The 21,970-nt window shown below is 41.1% G+C and overlaps 1 protein-coding gene and 1 long non-coding RNA gene across 2 annotated transcripts in view; one reads left to right on the top strand and one right to left on the bottom strand.

The window, feature by feature from the left end:
• LOC125138991 (NACHT, LRR and PYD domains-containing protein 12-like) overlaps positions 1-21,654 on the top strand; it is a gene marked incomplete at both ends in the record, with an annotated part of 37,751 nt that extends 16,097 nt beyond the window's left edge. The window contains one exon of the mRNA XM_047801551.1: positions 21,513-21,654. Coding sequence (XP_047657507.1) covers positions 21,513-21,654 — 142 coding nt within the window. The remainder of the gene's footprint in view (positions 1-21,512) is intronic.
• On the bottom strand, positions 1,056-13,720 carry LOC113647917. The gene is made up of 3 exons (XR_007138222.1): positions 13,373-13,720; positions 12,814-13,251; positions 1,056-1,564 (listed from the first exon to the last, which is right to left on the bottom strand). It is a non-coding gene; the product is annotated as an uncharacterized LOC113647917 (long non-coding RNA).
• Positions 21,655-21,970: the final 316 nt, after the last annotated feature.

Genomic DNA, 21,970 nt, shown 5'->3' with positions numbered 1-21,970 from the left:
ATATGTCTGTTCACTTTTCAGAGCGCCGCCAGTCGAATCCATTCTGCTTAAGAAAAGCCCTAATGAATTAAACTCCATTGAATGTTTTACCTACAGCATTGACCACACACCTGCTTCATGAAATCCATTCCACTTGGCTCATTAGAGTCCATAGATATCTACCACTAGATGTCGCCTTGGTTATGGCAGTTCATTGGAACGAATGCGTCAATAGAGCCGCCATCTTGGAACAGGGGACATCCTCCTCTTTAATGCATCGGCGTCAATGCAGGCAAAGGGAAATAAATCACCATAAATCGTCATGAATGCCATTTTCTAGGTTTTTTGGTTCGTTCCAAATGTCAGACATGTATTTATCATTGTCCTGAGAAAATTTAAGGTTTTGATATGAAGATAATCTACTTTTTCCACAATATAATGCATAGTGCTAGTAGGTCTAAGTTTATTAGTTACATTCTTCCACTTGAGTAAGCTTAAAATGAACAATCACTACTTACCTTATAGCCTACTGCAGGGCTGCCAACTATTGAGTTCGGCTTAGAATGAGATTTTTTATTTTTTAATTTTTTTTGGGGGGGGGGGGCACTTTGGTTATGGGGAGGGGCTTATGAAGGGGCATGATTTGATGTGAAAAAAAGACAAAAAACAAAATCCTTGCATTAGCAGAAGTGTATTAAGTATATATTGATTGTCAAAGTAATTGGTATCTGTACAGAATTTCTTGGGAGATTTACATTACATTTAATTTTACAGAAATAGGATTAACATGTGATTACATTGTTCACAGATTAACATGTGCACTATTGTAAGTGCTGGTGGCTGATTTTGATAACATCCTGAATGCGTGATAGTTGGCAGCCTTATGTCACATCTGAGGATGGAAGGAGACAGACCCGTATGCAGGATAGTTTCAAATAAAAGGGGTTTAATAAATAATGAAGACAAAGACATAAAAGACGATAACTGAAACAATACAAATGACGACACTTAACAATGACTTGACATGATGAAGGGTAAACGGGGAGCAGAAACAGATGGGGGAGCGAGGAACACGGCGAAGGCAGATGAGTGAGCGAGGAACACGGCGAAGGCAGATGGGGGGAGCAAGGTCCACGGCGAGGCCGGTGAGGGGAGCAAGGCACATGGCGAGGTAGGTGGGGGGAGCAAGGCTCACGGCGGCACAGCCAGCGAAGGCCGAGCGACGTCCACAGCTGAGCAGAGGGGCCGAATGACGTCCACAGCCGAGCGGAAGGGCCGAGCGACGTCCACAGCCGAGCAGGAGGGCCACGTGACTTCCATAGCTGAGCTGAAGGGCTGAGCGACATCCACAGCCGAGCTGAAGGGCCGAGTGACGTCTACAGCCGAGCTGAAGGGCCGATCGACATCCACAGACCTGAAGGGCTGCGCATAACCCCCGACGCACCGTGGCCAGAACCACATCCTGATGACCAGAATAGAAGGGTGGGAGGGTGGGAAAGATCCTTCGCCATGGGCCTGCAGCAACCCCCCGCGGAAGAAGTGAAGCGACGTCCTCCTCGGACGGAACCGGAAGTGGAGCGACGTCCTTCACCGGAAAAAAATGCGTTTTACATAACTTTATCATAAAAAACAGTACAAAAGCATTTACAGATGACAAATATCTGGACATGCCTAGTAATTAATGTTAATTATTGTTTTCTAAGATCAGAATGTCAAGTCAATGACATCCCATATTAAAATGATTTTATTTATACTAATCACAACTCATCAATCATGTCCAGATATTTAACAGGTGGTGGTGTCAGTATGGATAGATTTGAATTTTCTTTTATAGGATGTTATCCAAAGTGTCAGGGACAGGCAAGAAAAGAACACTTGTATCAATGAGGGCAGCTTATCAGCCCTCCATCAATGATTCTTAACTCAATGATTCAATGAAATCAATGATTAAGGCTGCAAAATCAGCCACCAGCATTTACAATAGTGCACATGTTAATCTGTGAACATGTTAATCACATGTTAATCCTATTTCTGTAAAATATTTGTGAAAATGAAATGAAATGTAAATCTCCCAAGAAATTCTGTACAGATAACAAATACTTTGACAATCAATATATACTTAATACACTTCTGCTAATGCAAGGATTTTGTGTCTGTAGTTTTTTTACATCAAGACACGCCCCCGTAAGCCCCTCCCCATAACCAAAAGCCCCGCCCCCAAATAACAATAACGGGATAATAAACATTAGCAGGTGGAAGAACACGGTAGAGTTACAGCTGATATTAAAACAGAAACCTGACAAGAATTACAGATAAACACAGAAAAGTGAATAAAACTTCACACTTTAATCCTCTCACACACTACAGAAGTGTTTATAAGTAAATAAATGTTAAATAAGTACATGAAGAAATAATCTCTGTGTTTCAGAGCTGCTGCTTACCAGGGGCCCGTTTCAGAAAGATATAACGAGTCACAATGGCAACGGCATCAGACAAAAAAAAGTCTGCATATTTCTCACCAGCAGAACTGGAAGTGCTTATGCAAGCATATGGAGAATATAATATATTAATATTATAACTTCTCCCTCTAGTTACACACTTTGTTCAATTCAATGATAATTCATGCAATTGTATATTGTTTATCTCCTTATTGTTCAAGTGGTTATTGTTGATTTGGGATTTAGAAAGTAGTTAATAAGTAAATAGACCAAATTAGTAAGTAGACCAATACTTTCTAGAGATTTTGTCAGAAAGTGCTTAAGAGCGAGGCGCACTTTCCTGACCGCTTTCGAGATAGTAATTATTACATTAATCTAATTAGACTTGTTGGAGATGTAATTTGCAGCTAGTAATTAAGAACTATTTTAGAGTAAATTTCCACCTGTTATAATATCAGCGGTGAAACCGGAAGAACAGTATTTTATTTTATCAGGAAACAACACAAAAATTGTCAGAAAGTGCTTTAGAGCGATCATCACTTTCCTGACCGCTCTGCAAACAGTAGCCTTACTAATATGTTTTGCATCCCCGATGTTATACACAAAACTAACATTTGCAAAGAAGATTAAGGCAATGTCAAGCAACTGCTCGGATGTAAGAGCACGGCCACGATGGCTGACATAATGCTGTAAGAACGGATGAGATTATAGATATATCATATTGACTGTAAAAAAAAAGGGGTACTGTTCAAATAAAAATGCATAGGGATATGACAAAAAAATCCACTCTGGGCCTCCAAATCCTCTCCCGATGTAAATGTAACTCCATGCGAATTAATACAGACTCTTCATCAACAGGATCATCCAGAAAAGGACATTTTATTCCCTTTGATGCTCTCTGTGTAACTGAAATGTGTGCAATGAATGAGGTGTTTAAACATCGCTTCCTCTTTAAAAAAGGGGAGGAGACTGAAAGAAATTCTGGGTTTATGGAAGAAAACCTGCTCCCGACCAGGGGCCTGTTCAGAAAGGAAGTTAAGTGAAAACTCTTAGTATGTTAACCCTGAAATGAGGGAAACTCTGGGTTTTCCGTTTCAGAAAGGGAGGTATGTTAAACCTGAGAAAGCAGGTTAAGTTTATCCCGTTCCTGAAAGAGAGCTAATATAACGACTCCTGCATTTTTTTCTCCGTGACTAGAAAAACCACGCTTCAGCTGATGCCTTCAGATCTTCAATATTTACTCTTTGTCTCGTCACAACATCAATTGAGCACTGTGAAAAACTAAAAGAATAAAATAAAATTGCAATCAAATTTGTGATGAAGTGAATTCCATGACATTGTTTGATCCGTCACATGACCTATTAACCTGTTCAGGACCTCGCCCCCTTTTTGCAGGTTTTTCGCCTACATGACCTACCCAACAAAGTGGTACAGCTCCCACATACTTTAACACACAGGGGTGTTAAAGGGCCTGGTCTCATTGGAAAGAAAAGATTCTCTAGTTTCAGATTGATTCTAGGCCTTACTGACACAAAGTTACAGAGGCTAGAATGGAAGGTTTTGATTTCCGCCTGGGTTGTTTACCTGATAAACTGATTAATCTTAGTTCTCTGGAACATGTTAGGGACCAAATAACAACTGAGGATCATAGCCACATGTCTTGGCTTTCACCAAAAAAAGTCAAAAGACCCAAAAATGGCTTCAATAAAAATATTTTTCTACGGACATGTCCGTCCGGTCATGTGTTCTTGTTTACTTGTTTACTGTATAACTTTGAATTAAAAGACTGTATGCTCAGTTTAAAAGGCCTAAAGCAAACAGAGCCTCTCTGTCTACAAGTCTGCTGTGAAAAAAGGCCTGTAACCTGACACCCTGAGCTGTGAGAGCGTGAAAAAGTCGAGAATTGTGTAATAAATCCTTTGCGCAACTTTTTTGCGCAGCCTGAGGCCTCGGAGACGTGGCATGTTGCATACCGTTGGAATCGTCTCCTTATTGGCTAAAGAGCTGTAGAGGTCCCGGACCATTTCATTGCTATTGGAAGGAGTAATTGTCAGTCAAAAGAGGGTTCCCAAAAATGATGTCATGACATCATTGGCTTCTCAGCCGTCTATCTCTGCAATGCAAGTGCCGACTGGCTCAAGTGAGGGCTTGTTTGATTCGTTAGGACCTGGGCTATAAATATGACGCATGAGTGTAATTTTTGAAACCCCCAATGAGAAGTTAGAGCCGAAAAACAAGATGGTGGTGCACTACTGTTTCCAGTTTTCGGATCACAAACGGAATATTTTGGCGACCAAAGCGTTTTGGATTAAAAGGCTTACAGATTCCAGTTCCTTGGACCTTTGGGGATTTTTGTGAAATATTTGTTTTGGAAAATATTACTCCAGTGAAGAAAGGGAAGTGTCTAAATGTAAGGGAAAAACTGGTATATCACCACCTAGGTCACTACAAATTTTGTTTCAAATAGTATGCCGGCTATGAATCATATTATGCTTTGTGTGGGCTTAAAAAAGTCTTGAGAGTATAAACTTTACTAGAAAAATAAGTTTTTTTTTGTGTATTTAGAGGATTTAATGCTTTAAAGCTGCAATGAAGCTTGTTTGTGGCTCATCCCGTAGTGTTCATTCCGACTAACATACTAATAAACAAAACAAACATAACAAACATACCGTGTGTTTTCCAATCAGGATTCAGGAGACATTAGAGTTCGTCTGTTATGGACCTCTCCCCCTATTTGCTGGTTTTTCGCCTACATGACCTACCCACATAAAAAGTGGTACAGCTCCCATATACTTTGACACACAGAGGTGAGCCTGGTCTCATTGTAAAGAACAGAGTCTCTAGTTTAAGACACAAGTGTCAGAGTGATTCTAGGCCTTACACAAAGTTACACAGGCTAGAATGGAGGGTTTTGATTTCCGTCTGAGATTTTTTCTAATAATCTTATTGCTCTGAAACATGTTAGGAGCTAAATAACAACTGAGGGTCATAGCCACATGTCTTGGCTTTCACAAAAAAAAAATCAAGTCAAAAGACCCAAAAATGGCTGAGCTGACACCCTGAGCTGTGAGAGTGTGAAAACGTCGAGAATTGCGCAATAAACCCAATGCGCAGCCATTTGTGTGTCATGTTGCATACCGTTGGAATCCTCTCCTTATTGGCTAAAGAGCTGTAAAGGTCACAGATCATGAAATTGCTACTGGAGGGAGCAATTGTCAGTCAAACGGAGGGTGTCCCACCTAGGATGGAGAGACATCATTGGCTTCTCAGCCATCCATCTCTGCACTACAGGCGCCGATTGGCTCAAGTGAGGGCTTGTTTGATTCGTTAGGCCCTGGACTACAAATCTGATGCAACAGTGTAGTTTTAGAAGCCTCATGGGAGAAGTGAGAGCCGAAACAAAGGACAGAGGTGAACTGCTGTTTCCAGTTTTCGGTCAGAAACGGAATATTTGTGAGGCACGCAAAGCATTTTGGATTAAAAGACTTACAGATTCCAGTTCCTTGGACTCTTGGGGATTTTTGACAAGCATTTGTTTTGGAAAATATTACCCCAGTGAAGAAAGGGAAGCGTCTAAAAGTAAAAGAACAACTGGTCTAGCGCCGCATAGTTCAGTTCACTACCAATTTTGATTCAATTAGTATGACGGCTATAAATCATATTATGCTTTGTGTGTGGGCTTAATAAAATCTTGAGAGTCTAAGCTTTGAAACACAAATAAGTTTAACCGTGTATTTAGAGGATGTAATGCTTAAAAGCTACAACGAAGTTGATGCAGCCTCATCCCCTAGTGGTCATTTTCCGTGTTGTGCCGTGGACGGCACGGCTGTCACATAACAGGTTTTAACCATTCTTACAGTAATCAATCGACTCTTCTTACAATCTAAGTTCGTGTGATCACCTCATGCTTTTCAATGCTCAATGCCGCTTATCAAATCACGTGACCAACACATACAATGTTACTTATTTTCTCCAGTAGGTGTCACTATTGCCAATTGTTTAACAAATAAAATATACAATACCCAAGTAAACATTCAATAATTACACAACATTTGTACCAAACAAAAAAAAACTTTAAATAGGTAACAAAAATATTCAGCACGAAATGTACTATATCTGTTCCAGCTGCACTGCCACCAAAATTTCAAAGAAATTTCACCTTTTAACTGAAACCAAGCCTGTAATTTTCCTATAAACTGTCAGTTAACTTTCATTCTTTTTTCAACACTTTCAAAAAAATAGTTATTTTCATTTTATCTGAACAAGACTTAAGACTTTGTTAAGACTTTACATGTATACTCATAGTTTAGGAATTGTTCTCAACTATTACCACTATTTTTTGAATTGGATGTTCCAAAAGGGTTATTTGTGTCAATCTCTCACCCTTTTTACCTAACTTACTTTGTCCCATTTGGAGTTTAACCTTTCTCACAATTTCTACGTCTCCAATTTGAACATTTCTTCTAGGTTTGTGCCACTGTTGTCTGAGGCTTAAGTTGGCCAGGTATTCTTTGCGCCATCTGCTCCAAAAAAAGGCAGCGGCAGTGAGGTCTTCATCGTAAGCAGATGATTAGGAGTCAGAGGCTCAAGACTCTTTGGGTCATTTATTGTGTCAGTGGTAAGCGGATGATTATTCACGATTAACATTGCCTCATAGAAAAATGTCCTTAATGAGGTGTCATCTAGTCTTCCTTTAGCTTGTTCCAGAACAGCATTCATCACACTCCTTACTGTTCTTATCTGGAGTTCCCACATGCCTCCCATGTGGCTTGCTTCAGGAACGTTCATAAGGAAATCACACTGTTTGCTTGCCAGATAGGTAGAGATCCTCTCTTGGTCTAGATCCTTCAAACTTTTCTCCAGTTCATTCTTTGCCCCCACAAAATTTGTACCTTGGTCGGATCTGATCTGTCGCATGGGTCCTCTGATTGCTATGAAACATCTTAAAGCATTCAGAAATGCATCAATAGAGAGATCTTCTAACATTTCTAAATGTACAACCCTGGAGCTAAAGCACATAAACAACAGACCATACCTTTTAAATTCCTTCCGACCTTGTTTCATGTGTAAGGGGCCAAAACAGTCGATACCAGAATATGAGAATGGGGTGATGGTTCTACTCTGTCAGCTGGAAGGTCAGCCATACGTTGTTCTTCAACTGGTCTGTGCAGCTTTCTGCACGTAACACAATTTTTGATGTCCTTGGCCACTACATTGCTTGCACCCATTATCCAATATCCACTGGACCTGAGCTCATTCAAGGTTTGATCTCGACCTTGATGTTGAATTTTCTTATGGCAATGGTCAAGTATTAGCTGTGTGATGATGCCTTCCTTTGGAAGAATTATTGGATATTTTAACTCCAATGCTGCGTTAGACTTTCTTAACCGTCCTCCCACCCTGAGTAGTTCATTGTGGAGTATAAGATCAAGTTGGTATAACCTGTTATTTTTTGGAAGCTTAGCAGGGTTTTCATTGAGACATTTCAGTTCTTCTTTAAAGGCTTCTTTTTGTGCTGCCTTTATGAGCACAAGAGCTGCTTTCTCTCTCTCCTCTGCACTAATGAACCCTGATCTGTCACTTTTCACAAGTCTTTTGATCCTAGCTATTGCATTGGGTGCTGGATTCCAATCTGAGAATCTTGCAAGTCTTTCAAGAAAGTTGTCTCTTACACAGGCATCTGTTTCAGGACCTTTACCTCAGGGTCACCTACAAGAAACTTTGGGGAAATTTTATGAGTAACAATTTCTTTTTACCATAGAAACCTAGGGCCTTTCAACCAACTTGAGTCAATTAGATCTGCCACCTTGGAACCCCTAGATGTGCAATCTGCTGGATTTTGACTTGTTTCCACATAGAACCACTGCTTTGGATCTGTAGAGTCTCTTATTTTCTGGATATGATTAGCTATAAAAACATGAAAGCGCCTGGCTTCTTTCTTGATATACCCTAATACTATCTGGGAATCAGTCCAGAAAAAATGTATCTCCAGATCTAGCTCTTCTCTAAGAAGATGATTTACTGCCCCTGAAACTGTGGCTGCAGACAGCTCAAGACATGGTATGCTGAAAACCTTCGTAGGCGCTACTCTGGCCTTTCTGATGACCAGCACACAATGCACTTGTTCCTCAGCAACAGTCCTGATATATGAACACTGCCCATAACCCTCACTGCTGGCATCTGAAAAATAATGCCGCTCACTTTTCTGAATTTTGCCCATATTTTCAGGAATGAAGCATATTGGTATTTGAATCCTTTGGAGATTTTCTAAGTCATGGAGCCATGTATCCAACTTTGGCTTCAGATCAGAGGGAAGAGGTTCCTCCCATCCTAACCCTTGTTTGCACATCTTTTGGAGCACTCTTTTTGCAACAAAGATGTAGGGAGCAAGAAAACCTAATGGGTCGTACACACTTGCAACCACTGGTAGAATTCCTCTTCGAGTGGCAGCCTTTTCAGTAAGGTCAACTTTAAATGAGAATGTATCAGTCTCTATGTTCCACTTCACTCCCAGTACACTCTGCATTGGAAGCTCATTGTAGTTCAGATCAACATCCTTCACTACACTGGCATGTTCGCTCTCTGGTATTGCACTCAAAACGTCTCTGCTATTGGACATAAACTTGTGCAAATGCAGGTTTCCTTTAGCCAAAACTTCTTTTGCCTCGCTAATCAACTTGTTGGCATTCTCATTGGAATTAACACTGACAAGACCATCATCTACATAAAAGTTTTTGCGAATGAAGCTTAGTGCCAGTGGGTAGTCCTTTTCATATTTGCTGGCAAGATATTTCATGCCATAGATCACACACCCTGAAGAGGATCCAAAAACGTGCACTTGCATTTAGAGACGTGCCTTCAAATTTAGCTCAGCAGTCAAATACCACTCTTATTTTTTCTGGCTTTCTGGGATGGTACACCCCGTGGTGCGGAATGTACCATGAACTGTCTGCTTTTGGCATGACAGTTGCTTCTTAAGCAAGCTGCTTATTGTTCGGCAACTGTGGATGCTTTCTGAAAGGTAAGGGCATTTCCACATGTCCTTCTCTGTTGTGTTGAACCCTTTCATCCAACTTTTGAAGAAATTGAATGTTCTCCTGAGATATTGTCCTTTCTTTTGAATCTGTATCCCAAAAGTCTGCTTCTAATGTCCTAATTATAGAGGCAGGTGTAATAGCTGGGAGTTCCTTCACCAATATGCGATGACAGAACCCTGTTACATTTCTAGAGCAACTATTGGGAGATATGGATCCCACTATATACCAGCCTAAGTCTGCTTTGACTGCATAGGGTTCGTTACCTTCCCTGATATCACTTGGGTTGGCTTTAGAGCTCTTGGATAATCATAGCCAATTAGAAGCCCTACAGGACAATCCAACAAATCTGGCATCTTGTCTGCAACACTGAGCAGGTGGATCCATTTCTGAGCTTTTAGGATTGCAAGTAGGAATGCTATCTCGTTCCAAGGGATTGTAATCTTGAGTGTAAACTGGTGGCAACTCATTGTACTCTTGCAAACTATAACCTCTCACACTTAGTCCATCTGCTCTCTGACAATTCTCTATTGTAGCTCTATCAGTCATTGTGGACAGCTTTAATTTCACAGGTTTTGTGTTTGTTGCAGATGTCCTGATTGATGAATGTATTACTGCTCTGTGTGTCCAGCAATGCATAGGCTAGAATTTCTGGGCTGTCCTTTGTTGCGCAAGAGAGCCATACTGGAACAATCATTGAAGTGTGATTATACAGTAGTTGTCCATTCCCACACTACATAAGCTAATGGAACCCCTTTTGTCAGATGAAGCTTCTGGTTTTCCTACTTGAAAACATTCTTCATGAAGTGGAGAGGGATGACTCTGCCTGCAAATGTTGCAAGTTGCTCGCTTTCTACAGTTTTTGGAGATAACCTCTCTGAGACAACCAAAGCACATCTTGTTGTTGATGACAAACCTTTTCTTCTCCTCAAGAGGATTTGCCACAAACTTTTCACATTTGTATATAAAGTGATTTTGTTGACAGCAAACACATTCTAATTGTCTCTTATCTTGAGTAGCAGAAGGGTTGAGTTTGGTACCAGTTTCTCTTTCCAATGCACTCACATTCTTTGCAATGGGTTTAACATTTTGCATCAGACCACTAACATTTTTGCTTTCCCTAAACTTTCATCTGCATGTTTTAAAGCATGTAGAGAGGAAACAGGATTACATGCAATGCGTGCATCTTCTGACACAAAGTCTGAAAACTCAGCGAAACTTGGGTATGGCTTTTCTTCATCGAGTGCTTTACTGACATACCGAATCCAGCGAGTTGTTATCTAGTCAGGAAGTTTCTGCAGCAATTTCTGGTTCTCTTCACAATCGTCCAACACTCCCAAACCATCTACATGAGGCATTGCATTTTTACAGGAAATAAGGAAATCAATAAACTCCCTTAATTTTAGTGATTCTCTAGGTCTAATTTTTGGCCAGTTATTCAACTTTGTCCTAAATGCTCTTTGAACTACAAAAGGGTGTCCATAGCGTTTATTCAGGGCATCCCAAGCTTGCATGTATGCATCTTCATCACTCCTATAAAAGGTTCCCTCTAGTACACTGAGCGCATCTCCACTTATGTTCTTCTTCAGATAGAACAGCCTATGTGCTGAAGTTGTACAGTTTGTCTCAATCAAAGCTTTAAAACAAGTGTGCCATTCAGTGAACTTGAGTGGGTCACCTGTAAAGGTGAATGGCTCTGGAGTTGGAAGTTTGGTCATTGCCAGGGATTCTGTAAGTGATTTGATCTTTTGCATCTATACAACATTTGTTAGACTGTATATTTATAATCACACCCTCCAGTGTCACCCATATGAGGATGGGTTCCCTTTGAGCCTGGTTCCTCTCAAGGTTTCTTCCTTACCATCTAAGGGAGTTTTTCCTTGCCACTGCTGCCTGAGTCACCTCAGACTTGCTCATTGGGGATATATACATACACATTGTAAACTAAATCTATCTAATATTAATCTTGAATTTTGTATTCTATTAATCTTTATATTATTCTTATAATAACCCTTTGTTCTATGTTTATGTTCTGTAAAGCTGCTTTGAGACAATGTCAATTGTAAAAAGTGCTATACAAATAAACTTGAACTGAATTGAATTGAACTAATACAACCTCATCTACTTTCACCTTTAGCTTCTTTTCAAAACACGGTTGAGCTAAATGTTGAAAGGTTGAAACCTTGGTGCCTTTATGCTTATTGTGTTGCAGCGGATGCTGACATGAAGACAAAGCACATCTTTTTTTTGTATCTCCAATTTCAGCATTCAATCTTGATTCCTCTTCTGTGTACACAATATATTCATCTTCCATGACTTCAAGATCCCTTTGTTCCTCTAGCATTTTTAACCTCTCTTGTTGGGCTAGCACCTCTTTTCTTTGAGCTGAGATTTCTTTTTCTCTCTTTAGTTCAGCACGTTTTGCAGCTAAGCATGCCGCTGCTTCTGCTCTTTTTGCTGACATATGACTTTCCTGCTGACTTTCCTTTTCAGCTCTCGACACAGTTGATCCATAAATTGACTTGGCGTCATCTCTTTGCAGTAACTGGAGGAGTGTGTCTTTTACAGCCTGCGCATGAAACTCCTTAGTTTCAACTTCTGTGCAAAGTCTTTTCAGCAGTGCAGTTACTTCACTAGACACTGAAGTGCAGCTATCCATTCTGCTTCTTATATCTTGAGATGGGAGGTTCATTGCACAAATACTCTCATGGGTTTGTTTTAACTCTGTTTCACATTTTTTGCAGTCACCATCATATCCTCTAACTCTGTTTTAGAGCATTGTTCTTTCAGTTTAGATCTGATCAACTTTCAAGCTGAAGCTCAGTTTAAGTATGTGAACATAAAGGTCTGTTCTCTTTTTGCTAACTCATCACGTCTTAACTCAAGCATTTTTTCTGTTGGACGTCTTTCTCTTTCTGATCGCCTAACTTCTTGCTCAACTTTTGATGATAATCCTTGGAGTTGTGTCTTAATAACCTGCAGATCTGCATTAATTTCTGAAAGGCGTTCTTCATAATTTTGTCTTTCTAAGACATCAATTTCAGTTTCTAATTTCCCCTCTAATTGTGCTTTTTCATCTTAAAGTGCTTGAATGACTTGGTCTAAGATGCTTTCTGATCTATTTAGATCCATGTTGGTAACTTAGTTTAAACCACAAAATTATTCAGCTTAATAGCCAGCTGTACTAACACATAGGAATTGTACAATGTCAATTATTAAACAAGTTACACATTTACCTCAACTGAGAAAAGTATTAAATGCAAAAAAAAACTAACAATTTTCATACAATTTCAATTAGAATAAATGTTAATGCAACAACAACCAAGAAATTTAATTTTCAAGCTGAAATATAGTCCAAATACCTTTAAATCCAATGGTGTCAACTCTTATTGATGACTGAATTGTCCAAAACTTTGCAACGTTGCCGCCTTGTGGCTATTAGTTGTAACTGCAAAATATCTTCTTGCGCTGCTCTTCTACACAGAAAGTAATTCAGTCACGCGAAAGCAATGATGGCGTTTCAATGCGACGAAATCGCGTTGCTCCCTTGAATGAAGACATCTGTACCTCCACTGATGGCTGGTATTTTACATCGGGGTCATGATCACCACGAGGGCTGTCAACTATTCATTTTCCACGATGAATTCTTGCACTTTTTCAGAGGGTGTGAATACACGTTTTTCACTATAACGGCTCCTGCATTTTTTCTTCATGACTAGAAAAACACGCTTCAACTGATGCCTTCAGAACTTAATATTCACTCTTTGTCTCTTCACAACATCAATTGAGGGCCGTAAAAACTAAAAGAATAAAATAAAATTGCAATAAAATTTGTGATGAAGTGAATTCCATGACATTGTTTGATCAATCACGTGGCCTATTAAACATACTAATACACAAAACAAACATAACCAAACATACCGTGTGCTTCCCAATCAGGTTTCAGGAGACATTAGAGTTCTTCTGATTAACCAGTCTTACAGTAATCAATCTTACTCTTCTTACAATCTTACACTCAGTTTGTGTCATCACCTCGTGCTTTTCAATGCTCACTGCTGCTTATCAAATCATGTGACCAACACATACAATGGTACTTATTTTTCTCCAGTAGGTGTCACTATTGCCAATTGTTAAACAAATAAAATATACAACACCCAAGTAAACATTCAATAATTACACAACATTTGTACCAAACAAACAAACACAAAAAACTTTAAAAAGGTAACAAAAATATTCAGCACGAAATGTACTATATCTGTTCCAGCTACAGCTAACTTATACTCTGAGTCAGTTACCATAGTAACTTACTCTGTGAATCTTTCTTCTGTAAACCCAGAGTTTCTTTCCGTCTCCTCCCCTTTTTTTTTTAAAGAGGAAGCGACGTTTAAACACCTCATTCATTGCACACATTTTAGTTACACAGAGAGCATCAAAGGGAATAAAATGTCCTCTTATGGACGATCCTGTTGATGAAAAGTCTGTATTAATTCATAGGTAGTTACATTTACATCGGGAGAGGATTTTGAGGCCCAGAGTGCATTTTTGGTCATATCCCTATGCATTTTTATTTGAGCAGTACTGTTTTTCTTTACAGTCAATCATAGATATCAAAACACTAGATGTCGCCTTGGGGTCCTAAGAATGCGTCAAAACCGCCACCATCTTTGTACGGTGCTCCTTTACCTCAAATGCATGGACGATTGTGCTGCGTTTGGTTGTTAATCCATGCTAGTTACCCATTAGTTATTAACAGTTAGGAAAACCGACAATGTTTGTAGATTCCGAAGCTCTTAATAAGGACGTTAAAAATTGACCCATGCTTTTTTTGCGTAAAGGTGAAAAGACCCAACTTTATGTATGTGCTGTAAGATTCCCTTATCTGTCAAACATATTTTATTAGATTGTCCTTGACTTAACACAAGCAGAATGCTCTCTTATCAAGTTACTTCATTTAAGGACATATTTAGTGACATTATGTCTGAAGAGGTTTTGGATTTTTTTTATCGTAATTAAAATAAAAATTGTATAATATGACTTGCTTTTTATATTTGTTTTGTTTTTATTACATTTATATGATATTTGTATTTTTGTAATTGAATTTTGCCATGAAAATAGCTTTTGATTGCTGACATGGTATTAAATAAAATAATCTGAAACTGTTTGTAGATTCCCAAGTGATAAACAGAGATGTCAGTCATGGACAGGTTGCAGGGACACTCAAAGTCAAACTTTGTTTGTTTGTTTTTTTGGTTTTTGGTTTATGTGACTTTATTACACACTTATTTAATGTGGCAAATGTATTGCAGAAAAAGAATAAATATAAGATTGAACAGTCTTTGGCACCTCAACTATCTAACTTACACATTATGTTCCTCTCAAATTTGTGATTTGTTTCCACCTGCAAATTGCTTTGTGTATCATATTTAATAAACCAATACAATTTAAATGTTTAAATGAACATGTATAGTCACACCATTGTAGCAGTGTTACATGCAGTAGGCTATAAGGTAAGTAGTGATTGTTCATTTGAAGTTTACTCAAGTGGAAGAATGTAAGTAATAAACTTACACCTACTAGCACTATGTATTATATTGTGAAAAAGTAGATTATCTTAATATCAAACCTTAAATTTTCTCTTTAAAAGAAAAGTTTTTCTGTATCTTCTTTACATTAAAATGGACAAATTCTTTCAGTGTTCCTCAAATGATAATATGTGACTTTAGAGATATTATTGATGTGAGGAACTGTCACGATGTGACACGGTGAGACAAAGGCGAGTGAGGATCCAAATGCAGTTTAAGGATTTAATAAACAAAACACAAACAAACAGTAGGCAGGCAAAACAGATCGGGACACTGAACAGGAACAGAGAACGACACAGACCAAATGCAAACACAAACACAAACAACGACCAACAACCGGGAAGTGAACAGACAGAGTCGATATAGTGGACAGGAGCCAATAACAAAGGAGAGACGATTAGAGACAAAGACAAGACACCTGGGGAAGAGATGGAATGTGATTAGTGTCCATGGTGAGCAATGAGTGGGCGGAGCAAAACAATTAATACCAGGGAGAGACGGCAGACAGAAACAAGGGGAAAACACAGACAGACACATTACAGGAACAAAGCTGAGGTCAGAGTCGACTATTACTGTCACGGTCAGTGCACCTCTCACGCCCACCGAACACCAACACAGAGAAGTGTCTCATGAATACTAGCTCTACCGGACTACACCTCCCAGAATCCACCACCTGTTCTTCATCAGCCGCTTCCTATAAAGGCTGAACTTGAACTTGACACCAATGTGATGTCTTGGTCTGTTCCAACATTCTGAGCTATTCCTGGTTTTCTCTGTTCTGGTTTCGGTTTCTGCTCCTGTGTTTTCGTTTGTGACCGACTCTCTGCCTGTTTTACCGATTCCGATTTCTGCCTGTGCTCTGACATTGTGTTTACTTGCCCTGACCCTGACCCTACGATTTTGTCTTTATTAAAAAAGCTGCAAATGGATCATCTGCCTCACGACTCTTCGTTACAGAAGACTTCGCCGTTGAACGATCCAGCAGTGGTCTTTCAACTTGCAGCTCAGGTCTCCGATCAAGCGCAACAGCCCGCCAAACGACACCAGCAGCTAACGCAACTCACCGCACTCACAGATGAGCTCGCTGTGGCATTGCAGAGACTGCGAGGAACTGCCGGCGCTCCGAGCCCTCAACCTCCGGCGATGCCGCGTATACCGCCAGCCCTCACCTCGCCTTCCCAGAGAAGTTCAACGGGGATCCTGGAAGGTGTAAGGGATTTCTTCTGCAATGTTCGCTCAGCCTGCTATATATATCCGATCGAGGCCAGCCGTGTCGCCTTTGTGTGCACGCTCCTCACCGGCAAGGTGCTGGATTGGGCCACCGTTATATGGAAAGAAGACGGAGCTGCTTTCCCGACCTTCGAGCACTTATTCGCACAAATCCGCACCGTCTTCGATCACTCTGCCACTGGTGAGAGCGAGGAGGAGCGTCTACTGAAAATCTCGCCGGGCGATTGCACCGCCATGGAGTATGCACTGGCATTCCGCACCCTCGCCGTGGCAGTGGGCTGGGAGGAACGGCCGCTGAAGCTGCTAAACCAGAAGGGCTTGAACCCGAAACTGCAAGCAGAGCTCGCCTGCCGGGATGAAGAGAAAAACCTGGCCGAGTTTATGGACCTCTCCATTCGAATCGACAACCTGATGCGCACCTGACGACCAGCATGCGTCGTTCGCTCTGAGAGCCACCAACCACTTGCAGCTCGATTTCACGCACCTCATGGCCGAGGAATGAGAAATGCGATTCCACTGGTGCCTCTGCTTGTACCGTGAAGAATCCGGGCACAGGCTGGTGGCTTGTCCTGTCCGACTTCTTAACAAGCGTGACATTCCGGTGAGTCAAAACGTACACATCGAGGTGCGAAGAACAAAGATTAGCCTAGCCGCGCTCATTGACTCAGGGGCAGCCGGGAACTTTTTGTCGGAGGAGTTTGTGCGGACTCATGACTCATGACGTGCCGGTAACCCCTGTGGCCATGGAGGGTATTGACGGTAAGCCGCTCGGAGAAGGGCGCATCACGCGTATGACAAGGGACCTCAGTCTACAAGTAGGGACCCATAATCAGAAGGGGCCCATAATCACTGCCTCCACATCATTCACTCCCCCCAACACACCCTCATTCTAGGCCTACCATGGCTCAAGCTCCACAACCCAGTCATCTCCTGGCCTGAGCTACGAATTCTGAGCTGAGTTGAAGTGTAACACGTCAAAGGTCCCTCACCAACTTCCCACGGGACTGCTACAATCTCTACCGATTCCACAACGGCCCTGGTCGCACATCGCTCTGGATTCTCACCATCACCGTCGGATTCTCAAAAGCCTGCTGCCTGGTGCTGCTACCCAAGCTTCCCACCGCATTTGAGACAGTAAAGACGCTGTGCGATTCTGTCTTCCGTTACTACGGACTGCCCGAAGACATTGTTTCGGACTGAGGTCCCTAGTTCACTTCTCAAGTCTGGTCCACTTTCTTCAAACAACTGAATGTCAACGTCAGCCTCACCTCAGGGTATCACCCACAGGCGAACGGACAAACGGAGCGGATAAACCAGGAGATCATCCGCTTCCTCCGCTCATACTGCCAAAACAATCAGATGGAGTGGAGCAAATATCTGATGTGGGCGGAGTATGTGCAAAACTCCCTCATCAACCCGCCACCAGCCTGATGCCCTTTCAGTGCGTCCTGGGCTTCCAGCCTCCCCTCTTCCCATCGTCCGGAATGCCCTCCAACCTACCGGCCGTCGACGACTGGTTCCGCCGGAGCGAATAAACATGGAGTGTGGCGCATCGGCAATTACAGCGGGCCGTAAGGAGACAGAAAGACCAGGCCGACAGACACCGCAGGGCACACCCAGAATATCAACCCAGTCAGTCGGTCTGGCTCTCGACCCGCGATATCCGCCTCCGCCTACCCTGTCGCAATCTGAGCCCCAGGTACGTGGGGCCGTTTCAAATCGTCAGGCAGATCAACCCGGTCTCTTACCGCCTTACCGCTTGCCCCCGACCTACCACATCTCGCCGACCTTTCACGTCTCGCTGCTTAAACCTTGAACCCGGATCGCCCCACTGACCCGCCGGATCCGCCTCTGCTGCTGATTGACAGGGAAGAGGCATACTCTGATTGCTCCACCACCTGTTCCTCATCAGCCGCTTCCTATAAATTCTGAACTTGAACTTGACACCAGTGCGAAGTCTTGATCTGTTCCGACAATCATTCTGAGCTATTCCTGGTTTTCTGTTCTGGTTTCAGTTTCTGCTTCTGTGTTTTCGTTTGTGATTGCTTGCTGCCTGCCCTGACCCTCTGCCTGTTTTACCGATTCCGATTTCTGCCTGCGCTCTGATATTGTGTTTACTTGCCCTGACCCTGCCTGTACGACTATGATTTTCATTCATTCATTCATTCATTTTCTACCGCTTTATCGGAACTACCTCGGGTCACGGGGAGCCTGTGCCTATCTCAGGCGTCATTGGGCATCAAGGCAGGATACACCCTGGACGGAATGCCAACCCATCGCAGGGCACACACACACGCTCTCATTCACTCACGCAATCACACACTATGGACAATTTTCCAGAGATGCCAATCAACCTACCATACATGTCTTTGGACTGGGGGAGGAAACCGGAGTACTCGGAGGAAACCCCCGAGGCACGGGGAGAACATGCAAACTCCACACACACAAGAACTACCCAGTGTTCAAGTCTGTGTGGAAGAATATCCTGGTCTACAGAATCAAAAGCTGCACTCGGGTCAAGAACAACAAGAATGGAAATGTGATCAGAACTAGAACTTAGTTACAGATCATCTTAGCGAACGGCCTAGATTTTCATGATTTTCGCCTAGATGACATACCCACCTAAAAAGTGGTACTGCTCCTACATACATTGACACTCAGGGGTGTGTCTGGTCTCCTTGGAAAGAAGACAATCTCTAGTTTCTGATACAAGTGTCAGGGTGATTCTAGACCTTATTGACACAGAGTTACAGAGGCTAGAATTGAGGGTTTTTATTTCTGTCATAGTTGTTTATCTGACAAACTGACTAAATACACTGCTGTAAAACATGTCAGGCGCTAAAGAACAACTCAGGGTCAAGCCACATGTCAAAATGTGTTTGTAGTCAAAAGACTCAAAAATGGATTTTATATGATTTTTTTTCTACAGACATTTCTGTCTGTTTTTGTTTTGCTTGTATATTTGTTTACTGTATAACTTTGTATAATAAGACTGCATGCTGAGTTTAAAAGGCCTATAACATAGGGAACCCCTCTGCCTAGAAACCTAATGTGAAAAAAGACCTGTAACCTGACACCCTGAGGCGTGAGAGTGAGAAAGTTCAAGAATTGTGCAATAAAAGCTTTTCCTCTACCAGGCACCCCTCCCCTACCAGATGGGTCATGTCGTATCTCGTTCGAATCATCTCCTTATTGGCTAAAGAGCTGTAAAGAAAGGACCATGAAATTGCTACTGGAGGGAGCAATTGTCAGTCAAAAGGAGGGTGTTTTGAATAGAATGGAGAGCCATCATTTGCTCCGTAGCTGTCTATTTCTGCACCACGGGCATCCATTGGCTCATGAGAGGGCTTGTTTGATTTGTTAGACTCTGGACTACAAATTTGACACCCATGTGTAGTTTTATAAGCCTCCAATGAGAAGTGAGAGCCGAAAGAATGGCTGCCAGTGAACTATTGTTTGCAGTTTTCAGTCAGAAACGTAATTATTGTGAGGCGAGCAAAGTGTTTTGGATTAAAAGGCTTGGATATTCCATTTCCTTGGACTCTTGGGGATTTATGAAAAAATAACTGTTTTGGAAAATATTACCCCAGTGAAGAAAGGGAAGAGTTTTAAATGTGAGTAAACAAACTGAACTAGCGCTGCCTAGTTCAGGTGACTATCAACTTGATTACATTGTATGACTGCTATAAATCATATTATGCTTTGTGTGTGGGATTATTAAAATCCTGAGTCTAAGCTTTCAAACAATATATAACATGACCGTATACTTAGAGGATTTAATGCTTAAAAGTTACAATGAATTTGATGCAGCCTCATCTCCTAGCGGTGGTGGACCATATTTGGGACAGTGTTCAAGAACGTTAAAACCCTGAGCAAATGCTGCACAGCACAGAACATTTGTATTTAGTGACACTAAAACTCTATAAAAGATAAATGGGAGTTATTGTGATTTATTAATGTAACAGCAGCTGAAGACCAAAATGTGGAACCAGTTTACAGGAAAGGTGAATTAGATGTGAATGTGGTGAAGGGAAAGAAAACAGTTGGAAGGAGAGAAAAAGAGATCTACACTGTACCCAGGTGATCATGAACACTGTAATGATGAGTCTGCAAAATCCATGTGAAGAAGATTTAATGAAGAAAAGATAAGACAAACAATCCAAAATCAGTAAGCAAAGGCAGGGTCAAAAAACAGGCCGAGTCTGAAATAAGTGTAACAAACAGTCCATGAGGAGAACAAATCACATCCACAAATCTGAAGAAGCAATAATCCAAAGAGCAAAAACAGGGTCAATAGTGATAAATATCACCATCAGAAACAAAGCTAATTCACACAATATAGAAAAACACTTATTTATTAGATCTGTGTTTTGAGGGTATTATGGGATGTGTCTCTGTGTGTGAAGGTTATTAAAAAACACCACCAACAGTTTTACTGTCTCTGTGAAAATACTGAAAGATCTACATCGCTTCTCACATCAGAACAAAGCATAGATCAGTGTACATTACACACATTTAATAACATACTAAACATACTAAAGTGTTGTACAGCATTTAAATAAAGATGTCATGACAAACAGAAGTAATTAATAAACCAGCTTTTATCCTCCAGAAACATCACACTGGTCTCTAAATAGCTCTAACAGTGTGCTCAAAATCTTCTGTCAGCTCAGGTGTTTCCCAAAAAAGAGAATTCCCTGTGTAAATACTCCTACACACACACACACACACACACACACACACACACACACACACACACACACACACACACACACACACACACACAATACTACTCCTATTTACAGTGAGGACAATAAATTAATTTCTCACTAATTTTAAACACAATGTAAAAGTGTGTACAATGTACACAGATCTACACACTGAACACACTGTAATGAAGCAGTAAAGGACAGTATGTAAATGTGTAAATGTTCTCCAGCAGAACTTTCCCCAGGGCTGCTGAACACACTGTATGAACATCTCTCTGCTAGAAATAAAGAGACGTGTTTGTTCAGAGTGACGTCTCTGTTATTATCTTCTTACAGAAAGTTAAATACATCGTCTCATATGAGCTGAGACACATGCATCTGTCCAAGAGCAGTCCAAGTTTATACACAGATGTTAATTTTATATTTTTAATCCTGATATTAGAAGCTTGTGTTCAGGTGGACACTTTATTTCACACTGATGGAAACACCTCAATTCACTATCAGAGAAATAAATCAAACATTTCATCATTTCTCTTCCAGTCTGCGGGACTGTAATCTGACAGAGGAAAGTTGTAGAGTTCTGTCCTCTGTCCTCAGCTCAAACACCTCCAGTCTGAGAGAACTGGACCTGAGTTACAATGAACTGCAGGCTTCAGGAGTGAAGCTGCTCTCTGATGGACTGAAGAATCCACACTGTACACTGGAGAAACTGAGGTACACACACACACACATGCACACACATGCACACACAAACACACTGTGTTTAAGCTGTTTTGTAAATGTATTTAGTGAAGGTGACTGATGGATAAACACTGAGAGTGAGATCCACATCCTGGGAGCAGCGACACTAAAAGCAGTTTGACTGAAGCTTCTTCTTATTAAAATTCACCTTAAGGAAGTCAGCATTTGTTGATGATAAATAAATATTTGAGATGATATTAAAATGATTGTGGATGTCACAGGTAACCAGTACAGTTCCTGTACAATAGGAGTGATTT

The sequence above is a fragment of the Tachysurus fulvidraco genome, chromosome 16 (genome assembly GCF_022655615.1).
Source record: "Tachysurus fulvidraco isolate hzauxx_2018 chromosome 16, HZAU_PFXX_2.0, whole genome shotgun sequence".
NCBI lineage: Eukaryota > Metazoa > Chordata > Actinopteri > Siluriformes > Bagridae > Tachysurus > Tachysurus fulvidraco.
This window is presented reverse-complemented; position numbering and strand designations above follow the sequence as displayed.